This window comes from Athalia rosae, chromosome 3 (assembly GCF_917208135.1).
Source record: "Athalia rosae chromosome 3, iyAthRosa1.1, whole genome shotgun sequence".
NCBI classification, from domain to species: Eukaryota; Metazoa; Arthropoda; class Insecta; order Hymenoptera; family Athaliidae; genus Athalia; species Athalia rosae.
This window is the reverse complement of record NC_064028.1, coordinates 1,887,980-1,909,423: the sequence shown is the minus strand read 5'-3', so window position 1 is coordinate 1,909,423 and position 21,444 is coordinate 1,887,980. Positions and strand designations below refer to the sequence as shown.

The window sequence follows — 21,444 nt, the reverse complement described above, 5'->3', positions numbered from 1 at the left end:
TTCAAATCTTGAAATTGGCGCGCTGTCAAAAAGCGCGGCAGATTACTGGCTTTTGGATTTAAATGCCCTCTACTTCCAAAAACCGCGAGTGTTCGCGAGTCAAGACAATTCTTTAAAGGAAAACATGGTGCAAAGTCGTTGGAAAGTGCAAATTTGTTATGAATTAGTCGCGTGTGATTCCAGATGGTTGGAAAGGAGGTCTGGTTCAGATTCACACATCATAATTGATTCATCCTAATTGCTGAGATGAGTGAAAGTACAAGCCGATTAAACATGAAAGAAAACTCGACGGTCTTCAAAATTGACAAGTGCGCACTGTCAGGGTTATGGTATACTACTTGGGCGGTTTTGCTCGAGGAAATTGATACCCTACCTGATCATTATACTCGAGATAAAATATTGGAATTAATATCTGTGGTGCAGAGTAAAATGTAAGTTGAATTTGTCGCGATTTTCTATTTTTTAGTTCGACAGAGTTCACAACAGGTCATATCACTGAACCTTCGACTTATTACAGACAATCTCAAATTGGATACGAATATCATTGGATCGCATGGAAAATACTCGAGCTACTACATGTTGACAGTTTGGCTGGAAGACCTGATTTGATAAAATTTTTTCTAGTGCTGAAATTGATCACTGAGTCTATACCAAGCAATGTGGAAAATGTAAGTCACTTTGTGTTTGGCTGAAACTCTGAGTATCACTTTTCACAGCTTTATAGGTAACTTTGACTCTCCTGATATTCCCATTTACATTCTCAATACTTTCAGGAGCTTGTTGACCTATTCAACAATGTCTCAGACGCCAAAAATATAAAAGAAGATATTGGGAAAATTTCAGACGAGACATTAATATTTCTAGAAGGATGTTTGGAAAAATATCCCGCGCTTGCTTGCTGTATTGTAAAGAGTTTGCTCTGTGTTTGGTCACCTTATTTTCAACAAAGTGATCAAGATCTTCAGAATCTCTATATCAATACCCTGAAAAAATATGTAGGCGATAAAAAATCCCGCCATGGTTCTTCGGAGCTTGAAACTCGGCGTTTATGTGTTTCGGGAAATTCTAGACTCAGTGAAACAGCAGCTTATGGAATTCTGCTCAGCATATTATCAAAGATGGAATTAACTGAGGAAAATAATGACAAACTTAAAGCCTGGTTGTTTCCTGCACTTTTTGACAAGTGTAAGACCAGTGATATTGAGCTTGCTTTTTATGCCAGGGAGAGTAGTGAGTTCTTGAAAGAGTGGAACAACTTTGTAGACGACAAATTGAAGCGCTCAGAGCTCCCAAATAACTTGGAAAATGCTTTGGCAATTAGTAATGCGATATTCATTTTCTCCGATGGTGGTGATGTGCAGATCAATCCGAAAGAGTTAGCTTATCGAATGATCAAGCATAAGAGACATTGGCTCCTTGACATATTGGTAAAAATTTTCTCTTCATCGATACACTAGATTGTTTTTGATACGTTGTAATAATATCTACTGCATACAGACTGCTCTCATATTTTAGGATATTTGCTGTATTTTTCTGGCAAATGGCTATTTGGAAAAAGTTTCACAGCTCCTATCCGTACCAATTTTACAAGGACTCTGGGGAACTCTATATTTTAAAACCTTGAGTGACATTTTGGGACCTTCAAGCCTCTTTTTGGGTGATGCCGACGAACAGATCACTACAAACTTATGCAGTGGGTTGAGGTTTTTGTTGGAAAAATGCCGTACTTGTTTTGCTGGTGATGAAGTCTGGGAAAAATTGAATGATTCTGCAGAACATCAATTGGATATTGTTGAATGGGTATTAAAAAACAAAAAAGTTGTTTCTGATCAAGAATTCGCTCATGAATTCAAAAAGGATCTGACAATAAAATCTGTGTTGTCGTTACTATTGAACCATGGAGTTCTATTTACTCTGAATGCGTCGGTTAACATACACGAGGTACCCTGTGAAGAAGTTGAAAAGATCCTCCAAACTTCTCCAGAGTCTGCAGCAACGTTTAGAGCGTATCATGCTATGCTATGCGCATTGAAAGCGATTATAATTTGCGATTCTTACCTATCCAGAGCTCAGGACGTTTCAGAATATTTGAAAGCCATGGAGAAGTCACTGAAGAATTTGTTTCCATTACAATTAAAACTGGAAGTGATAGAAAACATATTTTCAATGCTATTTCTGCGCAGCAATGACTTTGGTGCTGATTCAAACTATGAAGAAAGAGAGGAAGAAATGGATGACAGGAAAATACAGGTTGCCGATTATAAGCAAATATATTCAGGATTTATTTGTAATAAATACATTATTAGGGATCTCTTACACTATTTAGGAAGCGCAATTTCGGATGCTCAAACCGAATGCACTGGGTTGAGCGACCTAGAATCCTCTGATTCTGTGGAAATTAAAAAAAAATTAACCAGCATTGATCAAGCCGTGGCTGATGCGATTTGGAGATTAGGAATTGTAACAGGCCCTGAGTTTGTTGAAAAAATGGGAGATGCTGGAGCTGATTCATCAGAAGCACCAGAAGTCTTCGATTTCTCTGAAATACTGCTCAACAAAAAATTCAACCCCTCAACAGTGCTCAGAAACAAAGCAATATTTTATGACCTAGCCGATAGCTCATTGAGGGATGACGACAGCAAGTCAGAAACAGACTTCATTTCTGACACTGAGTCCGTTAATGCTAACAACAGTATTGCAGGAACACGGAGAAAATACAGGAAACGAAGCATAGCTGAAAAATCTCCAAACCAACTTACTTTTAATTCGAATTATTCATACATTCTGAACTTGATGCTTTCTTCAAAAGAAAACCTAATCAGACAATGTCTGTCTAAGTGTGACTTTGAAAAGGCCCAACAAGTCATTCAGGTGAGTGAAAAAATTCTTTTCACAGATTTCTTATAGCTGACTCAAACTTTTCGTAAGCTTCAAGCTCGAAAAGAGTCGGTTCAAATTCTGTAGTTTTGGCATCTTTTGCCACATTGCTGTCTGCATATTTTGTTAAAATCCCCGGTGGATTTTCTGCGTAATACTTCTTCGCTGTTAGAATTTTATCCATTGGATCACAAGAGGCGCAATTAAAGCAACAGCAGCACCATCCTGTAAGATATTAGCCCATCATCAATATAGGTTTAATTTGCAAGTTTTTCGGTGTCTACCTTTTTGACACCAGCAAAGAATGGCAATGCATAAATAAATACAGATCCATATTCTCAGGATGATCCAAGTCCTGTATAATATTCTATTTAAATTTTTTTTATCTTTTGTATGTTTGTAGTCAAAAGCTAAACATTCCAGAGCCCTTGCGCCAAATTCAGTTAATTCTTCGCGTGTACAATTCCTCGGCATTTTAAAATTTATAATTTTCTTAAGAGCATCTTCTCCAGATTCTTCTGGTACCTCATTCTCGGTGAAATTGAAAGTATTATTATCCATTTTACTGAATTCAATTTGCTCCAAATATTCAGATTTAAATAAGTGGTAGTCGTAATCGTATTCATCTGGTGATTGCTTCTCCAAACTAACATTTATTTTTTCACTATGATTGTTATATGTTTTTGTCGTGCCTTCTGTGCCTTCTGAAGACTCTTCATGTTCTTGATCCGTTATTTGTCTCATTTGTCGTATAGCATCATTATTCATGGTACTGAAACTTTCCCATAGATTTGAGGGTATAGGAGTCTGCCAAGCCAAATGAGTTGATATATTCCGCCTTTTTTTCACAGCTCCGAAAACACGCTCTTCCAAGTCATCAAAATCATACTGATAAGAATTGTGGATGCTTAATTAATTGAAAACAAAATAAGGGTTGTTCAAGTAATCGTTACCTCATCGAATTTATGTTTGAAGCCAGCAACAAAGGGTTTTGCTTCCTCTACAAAGTTGTGAATGTCTTCCAGATTAGATTTAAGCATAGGAAACGCTTCGGCAAACTCGGTAGCAGTTCTTGTTGCTAGTTGATTGTAGCGTTCAACATGAGAGTGCAGAGGCTTGTACTTGTCTTCTTCATTGGCAAGTGATTCAAACTGCGCCAAATCCGAATCTTGTATCATTTCACTTTCGTCGTCGTAATCTATCCCGTCCTCTGACGATATTATGAATACTTTTCTGTCGTTTAGATCTACCTAATTTTTGTACACAAATGAAAGATTAATCACCGTGAATTAGAACCAACAGAATTCGATCTCGAGTTATCTTACCTTGTACGCAGGTGGCCAAAACGAATGTACACATTGCAGTCCAACTTCGAACACAATCAGAAACATATAAAATCGCATTGCCAATCAATCCTGTCACCATAAAGTAACCTTCTGACAACATGATTTCAACGATTTCATATTCAATTTTTCAGATTTTTAATGCAAGTGATTCCCAGTTGGATGGTGAAGTACGGCTGTCAAAAGCAATCAGCCAGTTTCGACAAAAAATGAAGGACTACATCAAAGACAATGATCAACCTGAAGTTGTCGATCAAAATGCACAAATGTCAACACTTGAGGTATCTCATCAAAGTATTTTATTCAAGGGAAAAGAAGAAGATCATTAATAATGTAATGGTATAGTAGTATCGTTTCTATTTTCCAGAATATACGGCAAGCGGTTCAGGGAGGAATTCAAACTTCACGTTTGAGAAGTCAGTTGGAGACCTTCCTTGCGTTGAACAAAATGACTATGCTTTTGATAAATCCCGATGAAGCTAACACAAACGAAATCCTTACCTTGACTGTTCTGGATATTGCTCTAACGACTGCATATTCACATTCTTGTTCACTCAACACCTGCGAGATAGCAGCCAAATATTTGAAGTCATGTAAAATGATCGATACGACTATGTACTCCACATACTTTTCTAAAGTCACCAAACTATTATATCAGAGCAAACTAAACTCATCGCTACCAGTCATTCTCTGTGACTCTGCTATACCGTTATCAATCCAAAAATATAACGAGAAAATGGAGATTTGGAATGAGGTAGAAAACGTTGTAAAAAAATTCAACGCATCGCAGGCCCAGAAAGGAAACTTACAAAAAAAAGTTTGGCGTGAAAGTCTGATTGCTGAGCGAGAGAACCTGGAACAACTTACGGCACTTTGTAATGGGAAACCTTATTTGTGCCAGATCTTCACTCACTTAAGCATTCTTGAAACTATTCTCCCAAAAAGCGTTGGTGAGCATGATCCATAAAATCTTGAATAAATGATAAATTCATAGCATTTATCAAGTTTGACTTTTTATCTTCAAATCTAGACGAAAATTTTGCTGGAAGTTTGTACAGTATGCTGGAAGTGCCAATCCATGCTTACCTCGGGAATCGATTTTTTGAGCCTGGAGTGGAAGTGGAAGAACTTGAAGTCATTGCCAAAGACCTTCGAATGAATTTAGCGCACAGTATCCTTGTCAGCTGCTATCCAAACTTTTCATTCTCAGAGACGATAGCGACAAACGCAGCACATTCACACGGTTACATCATACTGAATGAGACTTCGACAAGTATGGTGAGTGTTCCTTATATCATCATTCAGCCAATCCCTAGTTCCTACGATTACTGAGCGCAAAATCCCAACTTACAGATTTCGCAAAAATATGGGCCCCAGCATCCAAATGAATGTCTTAAAGAAATTCTTACCTTACTCTTGGATACAGTTAAATCTGTTCATCCCAACAAATCCATACTGAGTTGTGCAGATCTTCAAAACTTATCTAACACCTCTGAGATCCAAGAGATTCTTGGTAGAACAACTTCCCTTGTGAATTTGGACTTATGTGAATTATCTGCTGGGAATGAAACATTGACGTTTTTTTTGAACCTTTGGAACCTCCTGTTTTTACACTCTCTATTAACCATTTGGTCAAGAAATCCTCCATGCAACAGGCTTCAGCACATTGTTTCCACAATGAAGATAGCTTACCGAGTCGGTGATCTAGGATTGGTTACTTTGACTACCCTCAGATCAAAATTACTTGGAAATTTATCTTGGGACTTGGAATTTTTTAAACAAATCGAAGCTATTAATGAACTTGCATGGCAAGACTTGGATATTCCAGAAGATCCTAGGGTGATTTTTGCAATGGCTAACGAATTTTTCGGATCTCCAGCCGTTCAGGTAATTCAACTTGTTGATTCTTAGCTATGATCGCACCCTGTTTGCTATTACCCTTTTTTTAATAATTGATGTCTTTAATTTTTTGTTCATCCAGCTATACGATTCACAGAAGTTAGATCAAGACTTGAACGCTTCGATTCAGAACTGTATTGCTTGCTACCATTGTATAGAGCCAGCTAACGATGGTACGGAGATAGATTTTTGTTGGCTGCCAGAGTCTGTTCGTCGATACCAAGATTTTCTGCTAGAAAATGCCAGTCTTGCCCATCAAACTTTTGGCTCGAATTTCGATGAAAGTTTTACCTTACGCAGATTACTGAATACGAGCGAAAGAAATCTGGAGTTCAAGTACAGACCGCCGCTGCATCAGTACGAATTTAGACTTGATTATTCGGAAAATGAGTTTAGTTATCTAGCTAGCAACAAAAATTTACGTTTTAAAACACACAATCTTCCTCTTATCCCGGTGCCGCAGAGTAGAACCATTGATGCGAAATTGTTACAATATTTAGAAGGCCGATGTTGGCTTTTGTCTTACCTAGTGCAAAGAATTAACGAGAAAATCCCAACGATTTCTGGCAACGCGGAGCGCTGTATTTGTCTCGAGAACCTCCTACAATCACCGTGGGCTCAGCTTTTAAAAAATAGTTTCGATGAAAATCAAGCAATTGTTGGAATGCACGAAAACGTGTCGTACAGGGAGCTCTGGACAAATTTCGAATCCTTGGTAAAAAAAGAGAAATGGCAGCATTGCTTAGACCTCATAAATTGTTTGCCGGATAATTTCACCAAATGTGACAGTGAGATACAATTTTTGAAAGATAAAGTACTGAGCACCTTAATCGCTACACAAGGACTGGACGGTGAAGAGGTGCTAAAATATCTTCGCCAATTAAAAAATATCCACATGCTAACGGCTACAATTTTGTCAAATTTGCGAAAATGGTCCGTCACGGTATGTAAACGAGCTTTGACTTATGTGTTGAATCACCGTGACAGAGACGAACTTCCTTCACACATAAAAATGCAGATGAAAGCAACCCTTTGCAGGGTAACAGCCTTCTGTAAAATGTTACCTCATTTTGCAAATAATCCGGAAACTGAACATATCACTTGGTATGGCATTGCCAGTAGTGCAAATAAATCGGATCCGCTAAAAATAGTTAAATCTCTAATCGAAGCGAACAAGTTTGAACTCTGTTTAGAGTGGCTTGAGTATCACGCCTTTTCAAATGAATTGCAATCCCTCGTTAGTCAAGATCTTCTGATTGGATTGCTGGAAAACGACCGGCAGGATTTCGAGCCAGTAACCAAGGTTGGATGTTAATCTTCTATTTGTTTAAATTTATCAAGCTATTCATGGTTATTTCTTACATAGTTGTATTTTTTTCAGTTTTTGCGGGTATTGCCGTCCACCTACGTGACCACATTATGCAATAGCGTTATTGAGAAATTGCAATCGATCCCTGCAATGAAATTTATCGCCGGTTATCTGTTGAAAATATGTGAGCCTGCGGATTCGGTGGAACATCACAAGATCTTGATCAGCATTGAGATATTGTCAAGGATCGAGCATAAAGAAAGATCGTCGTTTATCCATCTGTTGAAAGAGCCGTTGTTAATGTTGGAGCAGTTATTGATGAATAGCAAGTTTGCAATACTTCAGAAAATTCTCAGCTCTATATCCAAAGACCTGCCAAAGTCGAAAATTTCCCGAGAAGATATCGACAAGTTAGTCAGATACTACGCAGGAAAGTCATTGGAGTTCAGAGTCGCTCTACAACGCGATAACATCGAGTCTAGATCTAAGGATTCTTCTTCAATGAGCACTGATATGGATAATACCGAGTTCGTGATGCCCTCAAGAGTACCAACAAAAGACGACTGGGTCCCAAATGATAAGGTAGAATCATTCCGTTCTCTGATTTTAATGTGTCGTCAAAACCTTGTATAAAATTTTCGTTTCACGTGCTCAACAGACACGGGTATGCAGCTGCTGCAAGTCCATAGTTTTCTCGATGTTCAACCGACGTCATCACTGTAGGAGATGTGGACGAGTAGTGTGCGCCGTTTGTTCACAACAGCGCATGAGAGTACCAACTTATCCAGACTCCGTACAAGTTAGAGTATGTGACGATTGTAAACGAGAAACAATTTTGCGGATGCAGCAGCAATTCGGAACCCCTTCTACTCCCAGCAGCGAAGCGTTCGATTATTGGAGATTAACCACAAACGAGAATCACAATCAAACGATCAGGGATGAATTTTCCTTCGAACACGCACCCAGCGTCTCATTGTGCCTGGCTATCCTCAATCTCCACTCGGATCACAAGGCTTACGCGAGGTTTGATCCCAATCTATTAATCAATTATTCACGTGGTGGTAAACTTTCTTTTTACACAGTATGTATCTCACCACAGCTTTCTCTTGGACCGGTGTGACGAAATAAAAAAACTTCTCCGTCCCGTTGGTTCAGGAAGGGCGAATCCAGAGGTGGATTACAATCTGCTCATTAAAATGATTCAATCTCTCTTAGTGGCTGCCAAAGTCAAGTGCGCCAAGCTATCTTTAAACACCGGTTTGGATAATTGCGATAGTCTACTTTCTCATATGGATCTCGTTGCGACTTTGGTCCAGTCGGATTGCTCGGCTCTTATTCCATCCCACCAGTTAGATGAACATTCTCTCAGAAGATTGAGAGACTTTTTGACAGAAAAAGAACAGTGGGTGCTTGCGCTGGATGTAAGTACAAAGGCTGGTCTAGATCGTCAAGGAGTTTGGGCTGCCTGGGGTAAGGCGTATCTAAAAGTTGGGTGCTACAATGAAGCAAGAGAGAAATTTGCCCATTGTTTGGACAAGGTATCCGCCGACTCTTTCGAAGACTGGGTATTTTTGCCATCTTACTCTCAAACGGATAAGGGTTCTGACGCATCTGCTACAAGTTCCAAAAAAATCACCAGAGAAAAGACAAGACCTGCGAAAAATCCACCTCTGTTAATTGAAATCCTGCAGATACTTGAAAGCTCTACTTTCAATAGACAATCCCGACGCACTGCCACCGCCAAATCATTTACCGCTCATGACATTTCCGTTACATTGAATAACATCAAAGCGATTAGTCAGGGTCGTTACCACTACCTTGAACCAACTACTAACGCAGATAACGCTTATTACCACGAAAGTTTGCACTATTTGCTTTCTTATGGAAGCAATTCTGCGATATTGGAATTTTTCGTCAAGCATGAAAAGTATGACGACTGTTTACTTCATGTCTTGGAGAACAAGGTTGATCCTGAAATCTTTTTCAATAGCGTCTACTTGTTCTGCTTGAAGAATGGTTGCGTTGAGACATTGCACGAAGCTATAAAGGCGAAAGATCCAAATTTATCTATCTGGAAAAGTTATCTAGTCTTCACGTGTCACAGTTTAGAGACGAGAAAGTTGCTGAACACTCTCTACCAGCTCCAAATATTCATCAAGGATCACGTCAGAGCTTCAATGTCTTGCATACGCTTCTATATTAACAGAGCTACAGATTATACGGATCTGTGTAATCGATCTAATTTTTTGAATCAAGCTCAGAAACACCTTGAAATGGAACTACAGGCACAACAAAGTTTTGGTCCAAAACGACGGAAAAATTCCAGTTCCCTTCATGGTGCACAAAGTGCTCTTACGCTGGAACTTGAGTTATCCGATATCGACAGGCACATCAATACCATTTCAAGACAGATGGAGATAGCAAAATTTTTGCGCTACAGCGAACAGGAGGGACGTAACGTGAATAAATTCTTGATGGACCTTTCAAGCATGGAAAATGATAGCTCAAAGTTTCCGGAATTACCTACTCTGTTTGGAACCCAGTTGCAAAAAACCCAATTGGCTGTATTAGCTATACTATGCGGTCGCGATGTCGAGGAAGGTTTCGGTATCGCTTTTCGCATAATTCAAGGTAACTTTTTAATTCTGCTAAATTGCACCGATACCACAAAAACTCTGAAAGCTACTCAAGAGATGTTCAATACTTTTTTTCAAAGATTATAATCTGCGGTCGGAAAAGGTTTACTCTTTGGCAGGGCATATCCTGGCTTCTGAAGAAAAAATCAATTCTGTCGAACAACTGGTCAAGTGTTGTCGCAGTTCAGGAGCCCCAGATACCAATGCTTTATCCGATCGTGTCTTGGCACATTGTGTCAAGTTACTTTTAAACTCTTCTCGGAACGAATCTGAATCCAGCTCAAAAGATAGAGTCAGCTCTCTTATAAAATTGATAACAGATCTTGAACTGAAGGTAAGAATTTATCATCGTATTCATTTATTAGTATCAATTACACATACTTGGAATCTTGGATAATCAAAATACAGGAATACTAATAACAGAGTCGCCACCATTTCTCCACAGATAAGTATGTGTATTGAGAGCCGGCAGTTAAAGGCAGCCTACCTTTTGGCAGTGAGGCATTCAAGGCCACAGGATGTGAAAAAAATTTTCAAAGAAGCAGACAGGTTGCAGCAGCACGCTATCAAAGCCATATGCGCCAAATGGCTTCAAAAAATGCAGAAATCATGAGAAGTCTGATCATTTTTGCTTACTTTATTTGTAGGTGTTGAACGAATGAGGTTTTCAATCTGAGATTACTAAATATTGAAAATTTATCTCCACGCCCGATTTTTGACGCAAGCGATTCTGTGAGAGTCTTGTATCTTTGACTGGTATCGAATATATTTCTTAGTCTAGTAGCTCATTGCGATACCTCTCCAGAATTATTACACATTATATTAATTTATTTTGCTAAGATTTATTCACGTTTATACAATATCTGCTGTAGATAATAAGTGATCAAATATTTATAGGTATATGATTAGCTGTGATATATTCCGACCTTCTCTTGGTCAGCTATGTCACTCGAGAAGGATATTGAAATCTCGTTAGCAATAGCGAGCTACGATTAGGTGTACAACAATGTTTTTTACACCCCAAAAACAGCCATAGATTCTAAGAACTGAATAATGAAAACCGAATGATCGTACATTCCTAGCTTTATGGGTTATTTGTTTTTATCCGTACACTGGAATTGGATTGCTGTTGATTTTTCAGAGGTATGACAAATCAGTGAATGGTAAATGCACTTAGAATTAAATTATAAATATTCTTTATTCATTTGATACATGATTATATTTTGTCAGGCATGTCAATTACGTTTTTTTCTAGCAATGTTTGGTGCTAATGTTACATGGAATGTTATTAGAGGTATTGGTGTGAAGTATATCATTTCTTTCATCAATTGTACCAGCTCCAACGAGGAGGATGTGAGTCTAATCATCTACTATTTCGTTATTAATTTATTCATTGCAATAGCCGTTGCACTTAATTCACTTCATGTATATGTAAAAAAAAAAAAAAATAACTAAGAAACGAACTCCTACATCAAAGCTATTTGATAATGTTATTCATAATAGAGCTTTACAATTGTTTGTGGCTAAAAAGAAATAAATCTTCTAAGCCAGCTGTAATAATCATTTTTGCCGAATTGTTTTTCTAAAAGTTTCCTGATTTGTTTTTCATTTTTCATAAGAGCTGATCAATTTATCTCAACCAACAATCGGTATACAAACAAACCTATTACGTCGTTATAAAATATCAACGATATAAAATATTAGTTGCCATATTTAATAGTAATAATATAGTAATAATAACAATCAGATTTACATGTACAATTTATATTTACATGCATGTAAAGTAGTTTGATTTCTCAAATTGGAATGTGCGCGATTTTCCTAGAAAAAGAAAGACTGCTAAACTTGATTGGATCAAAGATCATTGCTTGATTCTCATTCTGAATTTTATTTCTTTTTTTTATCTTGGGAATGATTCCACTGAAGAAGCATTCAGTTCATTATCGGTGAATTATCTTGAGGTTTGTCATGCTGCTATCGAACAATCTTGCATATATTGATATTGGCATTTACGTAAATCAGGGCTTTCTTAATTCCTAAATCTAGCTGCAATCATATATAGTTACTCATCTTCATTTCTTTCGTTGTCAACATCACCGTTTTTCTCGCATTTTTTCACTCGTTCTTGATATTTTTCCGCGAACTTGGGATCTAAATTTTCTATCGTGGACAGCAAGTTTTCTTTTTCTTGTGACGTCCAGTTCTGAGTCCATTCTCTGTATACCTTAATGCGACACTCGAACAAACTGGGTGGTTTATTCGGATTCTCTTTGCAGGCTAAATTTTCAAGACTGGAAACAAGCCCATTGACCAAAGCCCCCTGACCGCAGGTCTCTAACAAAATATCTAGGAAATCTCCACGCTGCATTTCCGACCACTCTGTGAACCATTGAACCACGTATTGCAGCTGAGCTTGGTTAGACAGCAATGCAGACATTTTTCATCTAGAAATGAGAATATAGAAATACTATTTTCATTGACAAATTTACAATGAACGTTCTAATGCTAACAAAATATCTAAATTATTTGGGAAGAGATAATTGATTTATTAGAAAATTACGTGGTACCTCAATACTCAAAGTCCTAGGTTAACAACCCTCTGAGAATTTGACAAGACTGATGATAGAAATTCAATTTCAATAAATGCCTCACCTATTGTTGACTCTATCAACGTGGCTGTTGCTGTCTGAATGCCGTCTGTAACGTATAACGGTAATATGTTTGTTGTTTTACTTGTTTATTTACGTTTACCGAATGGAGGCTGTGACTCGTGGACGGTTGCCATTTGCTATGTTACAACTAAAATTACAGCATTCTCTACGGTTGAACAAACCACTGAAGGAGGGAAATTTCACATAGAAAAATCAAGAACGGAATACCATTATTTTTTTTCTCACTGTTTATTTTTCAAAAATATAGTATAATCAAGCATTGTCTAATTTTTCAACTTAGGACGTTTCGAAGCGATGTCATTTTCATTCTCAGCTGAGATCTCCACATCAGAGTCGCCGTGTTCATCACTGTCATCTAATTCATCTGCACAGGAGATTGATATCAATAATATTATCAATTTTGGAATACCATCAGAAATTAAGTGAAGCCTTTACCTCCCGGAGAAGTAACGTCTGTCTCTTCCGTTAACCTGGTCAGACATTCGTTTGTCTTCTGCTGGGCATTCTTTAAAACGGTAATTAGGTCTGCCAGATCGTTTGTGTCAACCCTGAAATTTTCGTTCATGATAATATCGTTCTTGTGTGATATTTTAATTATAACACGTGAGTCTGTCATCGTGAGCAACTGTAAAATCGTTGACCATTTGTTGTCCTATGCCGGTAATTGTTTCAGAGGTTAAATGTTCATTTGCTTGTCTATGAACATCCCGTCCGCGCATACCATACCACTACGGAGGAATGTGGTACCACGCAGTCTTTCTTCGTCTTCCCACTTGGATTACCAATTGATTACCAACGAATTCAGACTTGATTACCTACCCACTCTTACCTTACATTTCACATAACCACAAATTTGCGACGAGTAGATTATAGACGATTCGTATTCAACGTGTTCGCGTAGAGCATATGTTATATCGACGGAATGGTTTTACTCGAGAATGATGTGGTAATTATGAATGAAAATGTTAACTTTGGCTGCCCAGGGAATTGTTAATAAAAAATTAATTTCAGTTTCTAGTAGAGCTGACTCGACTATTTGACAAGTCACGACTTTCAGGATCTGTCGTTTTGACAATGAAACGCTGTGAGTAGCGAGCAGTGTTAAATCATTGATTAATATTTAGAAAATAAATTATCTATAATCATACGATGTCATTTCAGTCGACGGGCATGACAAACCTGTACCTCGTAAAGGCAGACCTGCCTTACCAACTCCAACTGAATTTTTGTGTTTGGTGCGGGCCTCTCTTCGCTCTAAGAAAATTTCCACAGTTGTGAGTAATGATAAAAACGCGCCAAGGCAATGCCAATTTGAACAACAAATTCAAATTACTGTTTCTCATTCATTTTCTCAGATCCATTCCAAGGATGTGAACAAATTCCAACAAGCATATTGGAGTCTTTTCAAGGCGAATATAAATGGTCTCAGAAAGCTTAAGAAAACTAAATCGGCAAAACCTAAGGCACATTGACAGGTTTAGTCTATTTTCAATGTTATCGTGATATGAGTCATTTTCTACAGTGCTATCAAATCCACTTTTGTACAATATATTATGCGATATTCACGCCTCATGTTTGAGCTGTGCATGGAAAAATGCATGGTTAATAAAGGCGTACATCTTGATTAATCTAAGGATATTTTTTGTTCGAAAGCAAGGATAGCTTTCTAAGAGTGACAACAGAATTGATTAGTTCTTTATTGATTCATCTATTTATTTATATCATTTATATATTTAATCATTACAATCTGCAGCGGCTATCTGCCTAACAATATGTGAATAAAATAATGGGAGAGGTAATATAGCGACGTTACAGTTCATAGCCATGATTTAACGTTTCACGAATTCAAGGACTCCAAAATATGGACAGACAATGGTCCAAAGAGAATTCATCTCTGTCGTTTCAGTCAGTAAGCATTCATTGGCACAGTTCAGCAGTACTTGTCCCTATTACGAGGGAAAATAATGACTGTTAGTATACTCTTTAGACTTTCGGTTAATTCACCGTTGATTTTTTATCATGTCTTACCTTAAAACAATAATCACATGTGAGAAGGCAGTTGTCCACCTTATCTATAGGCTGAGCATCGGTGTGATCCAATAGTATAGCTGCAAGAATTATTAAAAGAACCCGGAATCCTTCTGTGGAAAGTTTTTCACGAATTAAAAAAATTATTTATTCAGTTACAGACACACCATCCAGATTGTTGTAAGACAGTTTTCAATCAAGTTAGTTTTCTGCAATATATTTACCCATGTTTGAAGCGGTATTTTTTCTTTAACAAGAGAGTCGAGGTGACACGTGAAATGATGATGAACTGATGGCATTCTATTAAGCTGTAGAGTTTATATACCACGATCGTAAACCTACCATAAACTTTGTGGGAAGTTAATATCAACATTAGAGTTGTAGTCACAAAATCAATAGTCACCCGTCCTTGTACAATAAGCTTCCCTTGCTCTCCTACACCATAACTTTTTACGCTAACGAGTCAGGTTTAATGACAAAACAATAAGCGAGGACAAATTTCACTCACAGGTTTTAATTCCCTGTTCTAGGTTTGTGTTACTATTTCTGTTTCACAGGCTGCTATTTCGTTATTTTAGGACAAAGATTATTGAACTTTGATATTCATCCGCCAATCAGATACCCCGTTCTGTTTATTCGTTCTCTGCTTTTATGAAGTATAAACCCTCTTTTTATAATTTACAACATCCAATAACGCTCTACCGGGTAAGTTGATGAAAATATCTCTTCCTGATTGTCAACGGAAAATATGCAACATTCGTTTACCTTGCAGGAGGTTGATGAGATAATATTTTTATCTATTAGAACAGCTGTGAATTCGTTATAGTATATGTTCCAGGTATTTTACGAGAATTCGGAGAATTCAGAAGACAAATTCCTATGATTCGAGATACGCGTTATGATCCTTCCTAAAATTTAACAATCATTCATCAAGATTCAAAAGTTAATCGGCAATTCCATGCGCTTTGTCTCATTGACTCAAAGTAGTCCCACTGTATTACCGACACCGAGCTAGTGTGCGATTTTTATTACATTTTTAATTCTTAACCACGACTCCCACTGTCCCGTAAAACAGTATAGGACCTGTTTCAGGTAGTGAAAAAACAGGTGGTAGCCAGCCACGAATGAGAAATAAAAATAATGGAAGGAAAGAAGGAAAAAAATGGGGAGAGAGAGGAAGGAAGTTGTGAAATTACCCAGCTGGAGAAAGATAGCTGTGGTGACCAAGGTGGGCACAACTGTTGGCCTTTGTCAGCACAACTTCAGTGTTCAGGTGAACTTAGTAGAGGCTGTACCTCAGTGGTAATAGTCGCAAATGATTTATATTTTTCGAGATAATTTGATACCTTTTAATTCCTACGATACCGGCGTTATTGGTGCAACCGTTTACGCGGGGTACTTTTATTTCAATTGTCATAATTGTGTTTTTCAGTTCTCGGTAAGAAATTGCATTCTCTAGATAGACCGTGGATGGAAATGATCGTTATTTAGTGCAATTATTCGCTATTTTAATATGATTCAATGTAAATGAAAGTGCAACGGATGGAAGAAATAGCTGGCGAGAAGTATCGGAGAACCGAATATAATACCACCTAAAGTTTACTTATGTATAAGAGAATTACGATTTCCTCGAAGCTCGAAATCATCTGAAAATGTCATCGGAACGATATCACAAGTAAGTTTTTCTATCCCTACAAAATATTTGTAATTTTATACGCCCTGCGTCGAGAAAATTTCCATCAAATTTCACCGAAGCGATCATAAAAATTAATTTATCTGTTCCTAGTTCATCCAAATAGTATCGCAAACTGAACCTGGAAACCTGATTCCAAGAATTCTAATCGAAAAGATATCAGAACAATCAATGCTTGATGATTTTATTCTTGTATCATTTCTGTTTAACGTTGCAACGCAGAACCTTTAGATAATCCGTTCCAAATGCGTTATATATATACGCTTTTATCGCATACGATAATTCTTTGAGATAATTCTTATCGATCGAATAACGATTATTACCGATGAGTTACATACTCGCATCCTATTTGTAATTAATGTTTCACATGAAAAAAAATTGTATAACTCGTTCAACAATTTCCCAACACACGCGGGATTGAAAAGTAAAACTTGCTTCGGATTTCAATCTGAATCGATTTTTATATACTACAGTGATCCGGAGTAGAATAATTATGATCGTTCGCATACCTGAACCCTACGTAGGTATTGAAATGATAATAATAACAAAAACAATGACCCTACGGTGTTATTTTAACTGATCAATCGAAGCGTAACGGTTAAACATGAACAAATTATCAACCGGTCGACTATTGGTATATTTCCGGCTATTCCCTTATACCACAAAGGTATTTATCAAATCCCTTTAAACCAGGTGGGTATGAATTGATTTTTTGAATTGCCAAATTCTCAGGTAGATTTTGATGACCGGACGTTGGAAAAACATAATAAATGAGCTGCAATCGCGTGTCTATGAAAACTGATTGAAATCGGAGATGATCTTACTTGTCGAATTTACGTGAACATCGGTGATGAGAATGATCGCAGTAATTAAAATTTTAAGTGAAAATCAGGGCGCGACACCGAATAATAATTAATTTATAAGCGTGTACCTGCAGTACATCATACCCGCTAGTTGAATATGAATAAGAAAAGTGACTTATAATTACAATAGTCACACTCACTTACTCCAGAATTTTATTCATCTACATCACACAACAAGTTTATACGTCATCATACACATTATACTCTTGATCCTATCGCAAATTCGCTCTCTAGAAAGCTGCTGCCTTGAGGCTGATGCCGCTTCTGCAAATAATGTTCGTATAATTTTCTACGAATTCTGAGGTAGAACAGATCTCATTACAAATTAATTGACTAATTAATCAATCTGTCGGTACATCTGTACTTTTACGAATAATTGCGAATGATGATAAATTCTTTTCTTCATTTTCCTTTTTTCTTTCTCACTCTCTGAAAGGGCAGCAAGAGACGGAGCTCTGGAGATTCTGAAGGAAGCAACGAGAAGAGATTGCAACGCCCGGGATGAAGGAGGCATGACGCCTACGCTGTGGGCAGCTTTCGAAGGGAATATCGACGCCCTGAGACTTTTGGTGGCCAGAGGGTATCTATTTCACCATTCAATTGAGAAAAAGAGCTCAAACGGACCAACGACGATGCTTATTTCGTTCCATTAATTTTATTGACCGTAGCTGGGTTCTTTTTTATCGCATATGGCGGTGAAACAATTCAGCACTTGGATAATAATCATGGTAAAATAATTCCGTAGTTGAAGGTTGCGAAGGTTACAGGAAAGCAGCTGAAGCGTGTTATACGCTATCGTCGTATGTATAGCGCGAAGCGTCCGATGACCGTCGTTATTATAATTTTTATTTATACCTCTTGTCTTTTCTATTAATTTTATCGTTAATTAATTTCATTCAATTTTTGTTGTTCCATTCGCTTTCGGTATTTTCCGAATCATGCGGACAATAAAAGTATGAGATCACAAGACAGACGATCAAATTTTTATATCGGTAGCATTTCCGGTTTATGTATTTTTCTTCTATAATTGATAGCACGAAATGACGTCGTCGCAATTGATGAGTATTTTCAATTATATGTATATAAATGTTTATAATTTCGTATCGATTGCGATAAAGCATTCCATAATATTATTATTGCTACAGTTTTGCGTTTGTTTTTCAAATTATGCAGCACAAGGTCGATTCAAACGCTTCGTTGACGTAATTCGAACAGAGAAATTGATTGCAACTAAAGTTTGTTTGATCCGGATGTATTTCGTAATTACATTTCGTTTACGATTCCATATGAAAATAATAACAGTAACAATAACAATATTAATCATAATAATGACGATAACCGTGGTCAACCTGTACGAAAAGTTTACGCCGTCCATGTCAGCCTGGATGATTAAATTGACGCGCAAGCTTATCAGGATATAAAATACTCGACGATAAGAATTTCGGTGATATCGCAGATATCGATGTTATAATTGCAATGCACAAGAAATACTATCGCATACCTTGTTTCTATGGACTGAACTACCTGCTACCATAGATATATTTGCTACCGATATTCAATCCTTCGATCCATCGGATCGCTTTAGAATTCAAATAGATATTATTGCTTGATGAACATGAGCTCACAATCAGACTTATATCGATCTGCCGTAGTTCGTTGCTAGCTGATCACAAATAACGTCATCGATACGCCTAATTGGGGTCGTTGATCATTTCAGGGGAGATCCGGACAAGGCAGATTACTTTGGCAACACGGCTCTTCACTTGGCTGCTGCACGGGGACATCGTTTTTGCGTGAACTTCCTGGTTAAATTCGGTACAAATATATGGTCGTTGGATATCGACAGGCATTCGGCGAGAGAATTGGCCGCGATAAATGGCCGCGATGAAATATTGCAGTATCTCGACTTGGCCCAAGCGGAGCAAGAGTTGAACAACAGGAAGAAAACGAAACTGTTGAGAGAAAGAGCTGAAAAAGAGGCAGAGAAAAGACTGAAGGAGTACGCTAAAAGGCAAAAGTCGGCGGAGATCAGGGCGGAGAAAGAACATAAAAAATTATTAAAAGACAAAACGAGGATGATGGACATCGACTCTGCAGAACCAGCGATCCTTCCTCATAGACCTAGCATACTAACTTTCAGAGGGAAGATAAAACCTTCGCCTACGTTTAGCGACATAGTTAGCGGAGGCACCAAGAGACAGGGCGGTGCGGTTGGTAGAAAAATACAAGCGCGAAAAGCTGCTGATGATTTCAAAGTTGGAGAGGTAAAGGAAAAGCGTAGTTCAATTATATTATTTTCTTGTTCTTTCTGACACTAAATTCTTGATCTTTGAATGAAAAGATTGAGATGGACGGAAAACGTTCAGTCCGGAGTCTCACCGGGCTTCGGAGGGACTCTGAAGTCATGTACGTTGGGACCTATGAAACTCACAGTCAGCAGGTTGGAAAACGTGGAAAAATATCAGACGTTTGGGGCACCCTGAACAAAGCAAAAAGCACTCCTGACCTCCTCGGGGATCGGATCAAACAGGAAGAGGAACCACATTATGATTATCACGTAATCAATAGCGCAAATGTCGGGGATACTGTCCTACTTCAACAACCAGCGAGCATCTTCAACAGACCAGGTTTTGGATCTGTTGCTTTCAGACGATCGGTAAATTCGCTTTTTTCATATTTTCGGCCCTCACTGTGGTTGTTATTTTTTAACCGATAACCCTAGGTCACCACGACTCTCGACGCCATACCGATTGGTCCTTCGGATATATTGGACAGCAGAAATGTACCTCAACAACATGACTCCAACAATGGGACGAGTAGCCATAACAACGAAGAAGTTAGCATAGGAAGCGCAGGTAGTCTGGCACGTAGGCAGAGTACGTGGGACGATGATTTGATATCTGGTTAGTTGGTAAAAATGAGGAGCAATATTTATGAATTTTATATCAAAGTCCGTTTGGATGACCGTAAGCTACAAGTCGAGTAATGGAACTTTACGTTTCTTTGTAACAGACGAAGACGAGACGGAGGAGGTCAGCGAAGAATGGACGCCATTAAAGCGGTTTTTGGTAGCTAATAACTTGTCGTCAATTCACACGGTGCTGGAGGCGGAGCAGATCGACTTGGAAGCCTTGATGTTGTTAACCGAAGCCGATGTTCTCGCTCTCAAATTACCTCTAGGACCAAGACGAAAGTTGATCAATGCGATAGCATTGAGGAAACGTGCTTTAGAAAATCCGTCCGAAGTAATTGAGGACAGCAGATTATGAAAAGAGGGGTTTGGTTCCCCTATTTGTTATCAGGAGAACTTAAAACAAAGTTTATCATTTTTACAGCATTGAATAAAGAGTTATGATCAATTGAATGAATTAATTGATTCAATCATCTCCCGTTGGGACAACATGATCCATCTTCAGAGGTCAGTCGGGCGGAAAAAAAATTGCGATAAATCGATCATTTCGTTGAATATAGGTTTATATATAGCCAGAAAGATGCCATTCGAATTAATTTATCTGTCTAACGGATCGAGTCACAGCTAATTTTCCTCTAGTTATGTAAAGTGCGAAAAAATTTAATATCTCCATAGCTTTCAGTCGTAGCTTAATTTCGTAATCAGATTCGTGTTTCATCGATCAAAATACAATGTATCATTACTATTGTATTTTTTTCTGATTATTTCCTATTTTTCCTGATTTATTTTCGATTTTTTAATGAATTATTCAATTACCCCATCCATCCCGCCGAAAAAGCGACAGGCAGCGCCGAGTAGCGTAACACCGGCCCGCGGCACTTGCCTGAACTAAAATTCCAAGTTTCTTGCCCCTTGACGCACCGAGACCCGCCTTACAGCGGAGGAGTCGCGTGTAATGCGGGTGCATCTATCATCAGGCGCTTTGGTCGCCGACCCGCGTGTAATGCGGGACTGCATATCGCTAGGCGCATCGAGGGACTGGGGAAGATGCGGCGATGGAATAATTAATGATATATATATGAATATCATGCTGATATTATTCATAAAAGACACCGATGTTATCCAACAATACCTTGCTTACATCAAGCCGAGGCATTTTGGAGGAGAACTTCAACCTGCTCACTACAAAGGATAGAAGTATCAGAGATTGCAA

The 21,444-nt window shown here is 38.1% G+C and overlaps 5 protein-coding genes across 8 annotated transcripts; 3 read left to right on the top strand and 2 right to left on the bottom strand.

The window, feature by feature from the left end:
• The first annotated feature begins 96 nt into the window (after positions 1-96).
• On the top strand, positions 97-11,621 carry LOC105685572. Its single transcript, XM_012399806.3, has 14 exons — positions 97-431; positions 518-668; positions 774-1,427; positions 1,516-2,871; positions 4,355-4,501; positions 4,588-5,170; positions 5,251-5,498; positions 5,574-6,107; positions 6,202-7,422; positions 7,501-8,010; positions 8,087-8,451; positions 8,528-10,059; positions 10,145-10,398; positions 10,510-11,621. Exons 1-14 carry the CDS (start codon positions 247-249, stop codon positions 10,675-10,677), a joined length of 7,908 nt encoding a protein of 2,635 aa, XP_012255229.2. The 5' UTR covers positions 97-246; the 3' UTR covers positions 10,678-11,621.
• Positions 2,885-3,726, bottom strand: LOC125500153. The gene is made up of 2 exons (XM_048651679.1): positions 3,162-3,726; positions 2,885-3,102 (listed from the first exon to the last, which is right to left on the bottom strand). The coding sequence occupies exons 1-2, from the start codon at positions 3,643-3,645 to the stop codon at positions 2,891-2,893; spliced, it is 696 nt and encodes a 231-aa protein (XP_048507636.1). The 5' UTR covers positions 3,646-3,726; the 3' UTR covers positions 2,885-2,890.
• Positions 11,244-13,470, bottom strand: LOC105685573 (uncharacterized protein C14orf119 homolog). Of its 2 annotated transcripts, none has more exons than XM_012399808.2 (3): positions 13,172-13,470; positions 12,632-13,100; positions 11,244-12,508 (listed from the first exon to the last, which is right to left on the bottom strand). In XM_012399808.2, the coding sequence occupies exon 3, from the start codon at positions 12,499-12,501 to the stop codon at positions 12,127-12,129; it is 375 nt and encodes a 124-aa protein (XP_012255231.1). In that variant the 5' UTR covers positions 12,502-12,508; positions 12,632-13,100; positions 13,172-13,470; the 3' UTR covers positions 11,244-12,126. The 2 variants fall into 2 exon arrangements, with proteins under 2 accessions (XP_012255231.1, XP_012255230.1); XM_012399807.3 differs by having other exon boundaries at positions 12,717-13,100; positions 13,172-13,469.
• LOC105685646 (signal recognition particle 14 kDa protein) lies at positions 13,125-14,364 on the top strand. Its single transcript, XM_012399930.3, has 5 exons — positions 13,125-13,251; positions 13,410-13,682; positions 13,748-13,820; positions 13,898-14,010; positions 14,092-14,364. Exons 2-5 carry the CDS (start codon positions 13,659-13,661, stop codon positions 14,206-14,208), a joined length of 327 nt encoding a protein of 108 aa, XP_012255353.1. The 5' UTR covers positions 13,125-13,251; positions 13,410-13,658; the 3' UTR covers positions 14,209-14,364.
• Positions 14,365-15,602: 1,238 nt separating this feature from the next.
• Positions 15,603-20,684, top strand: LOC105685645 (Usher syndrome type-1G protein homolog). 3 transcript variants are annotated; one of them, XM_020852187.2, is made up of 7 exons: positions 15,603-16,037; positions 16,197-16,439; positions 17,757-17,900; positions 19,038-19,584; positions 19,662-19,976; positions 20,043-20,223; positions 20,333-20,684. In XM_020852187.2, exons 2-7 carry the CDS (start codon positions 16,417-16,419, stop codon positions 20,587-20,589), a joined length of 1,467 nt encoding a protein of 488 aa, XP_020707846.1. In that variant the 5' UTR covers positions 15,603-16,037; positions 16,197-16,416; the 3' UTR covers positions 20,590-20,684. The 3 variants fall into 3 exon arrangements, with proteins under 3 accessions (XP_020707846.1, XP_012255352.1, XP_048507609.1); XM_012399929.3 differs by lacking the exon at positions 15,603-16,037 and having other exon boundaries at positions 16,044-16,439; positions 17,762-17,900; XM_048651652.1 differs by lacking the exons at positions 15,603-16,037; positions 16,197-16,439 and adding an exon at positions 16,524-16,981 and having other exon boundaries at positions 17,762-17,900.
• The last annotated feature ends 760 nt before the right edge of the window (positions 20,685-21,444 follow it).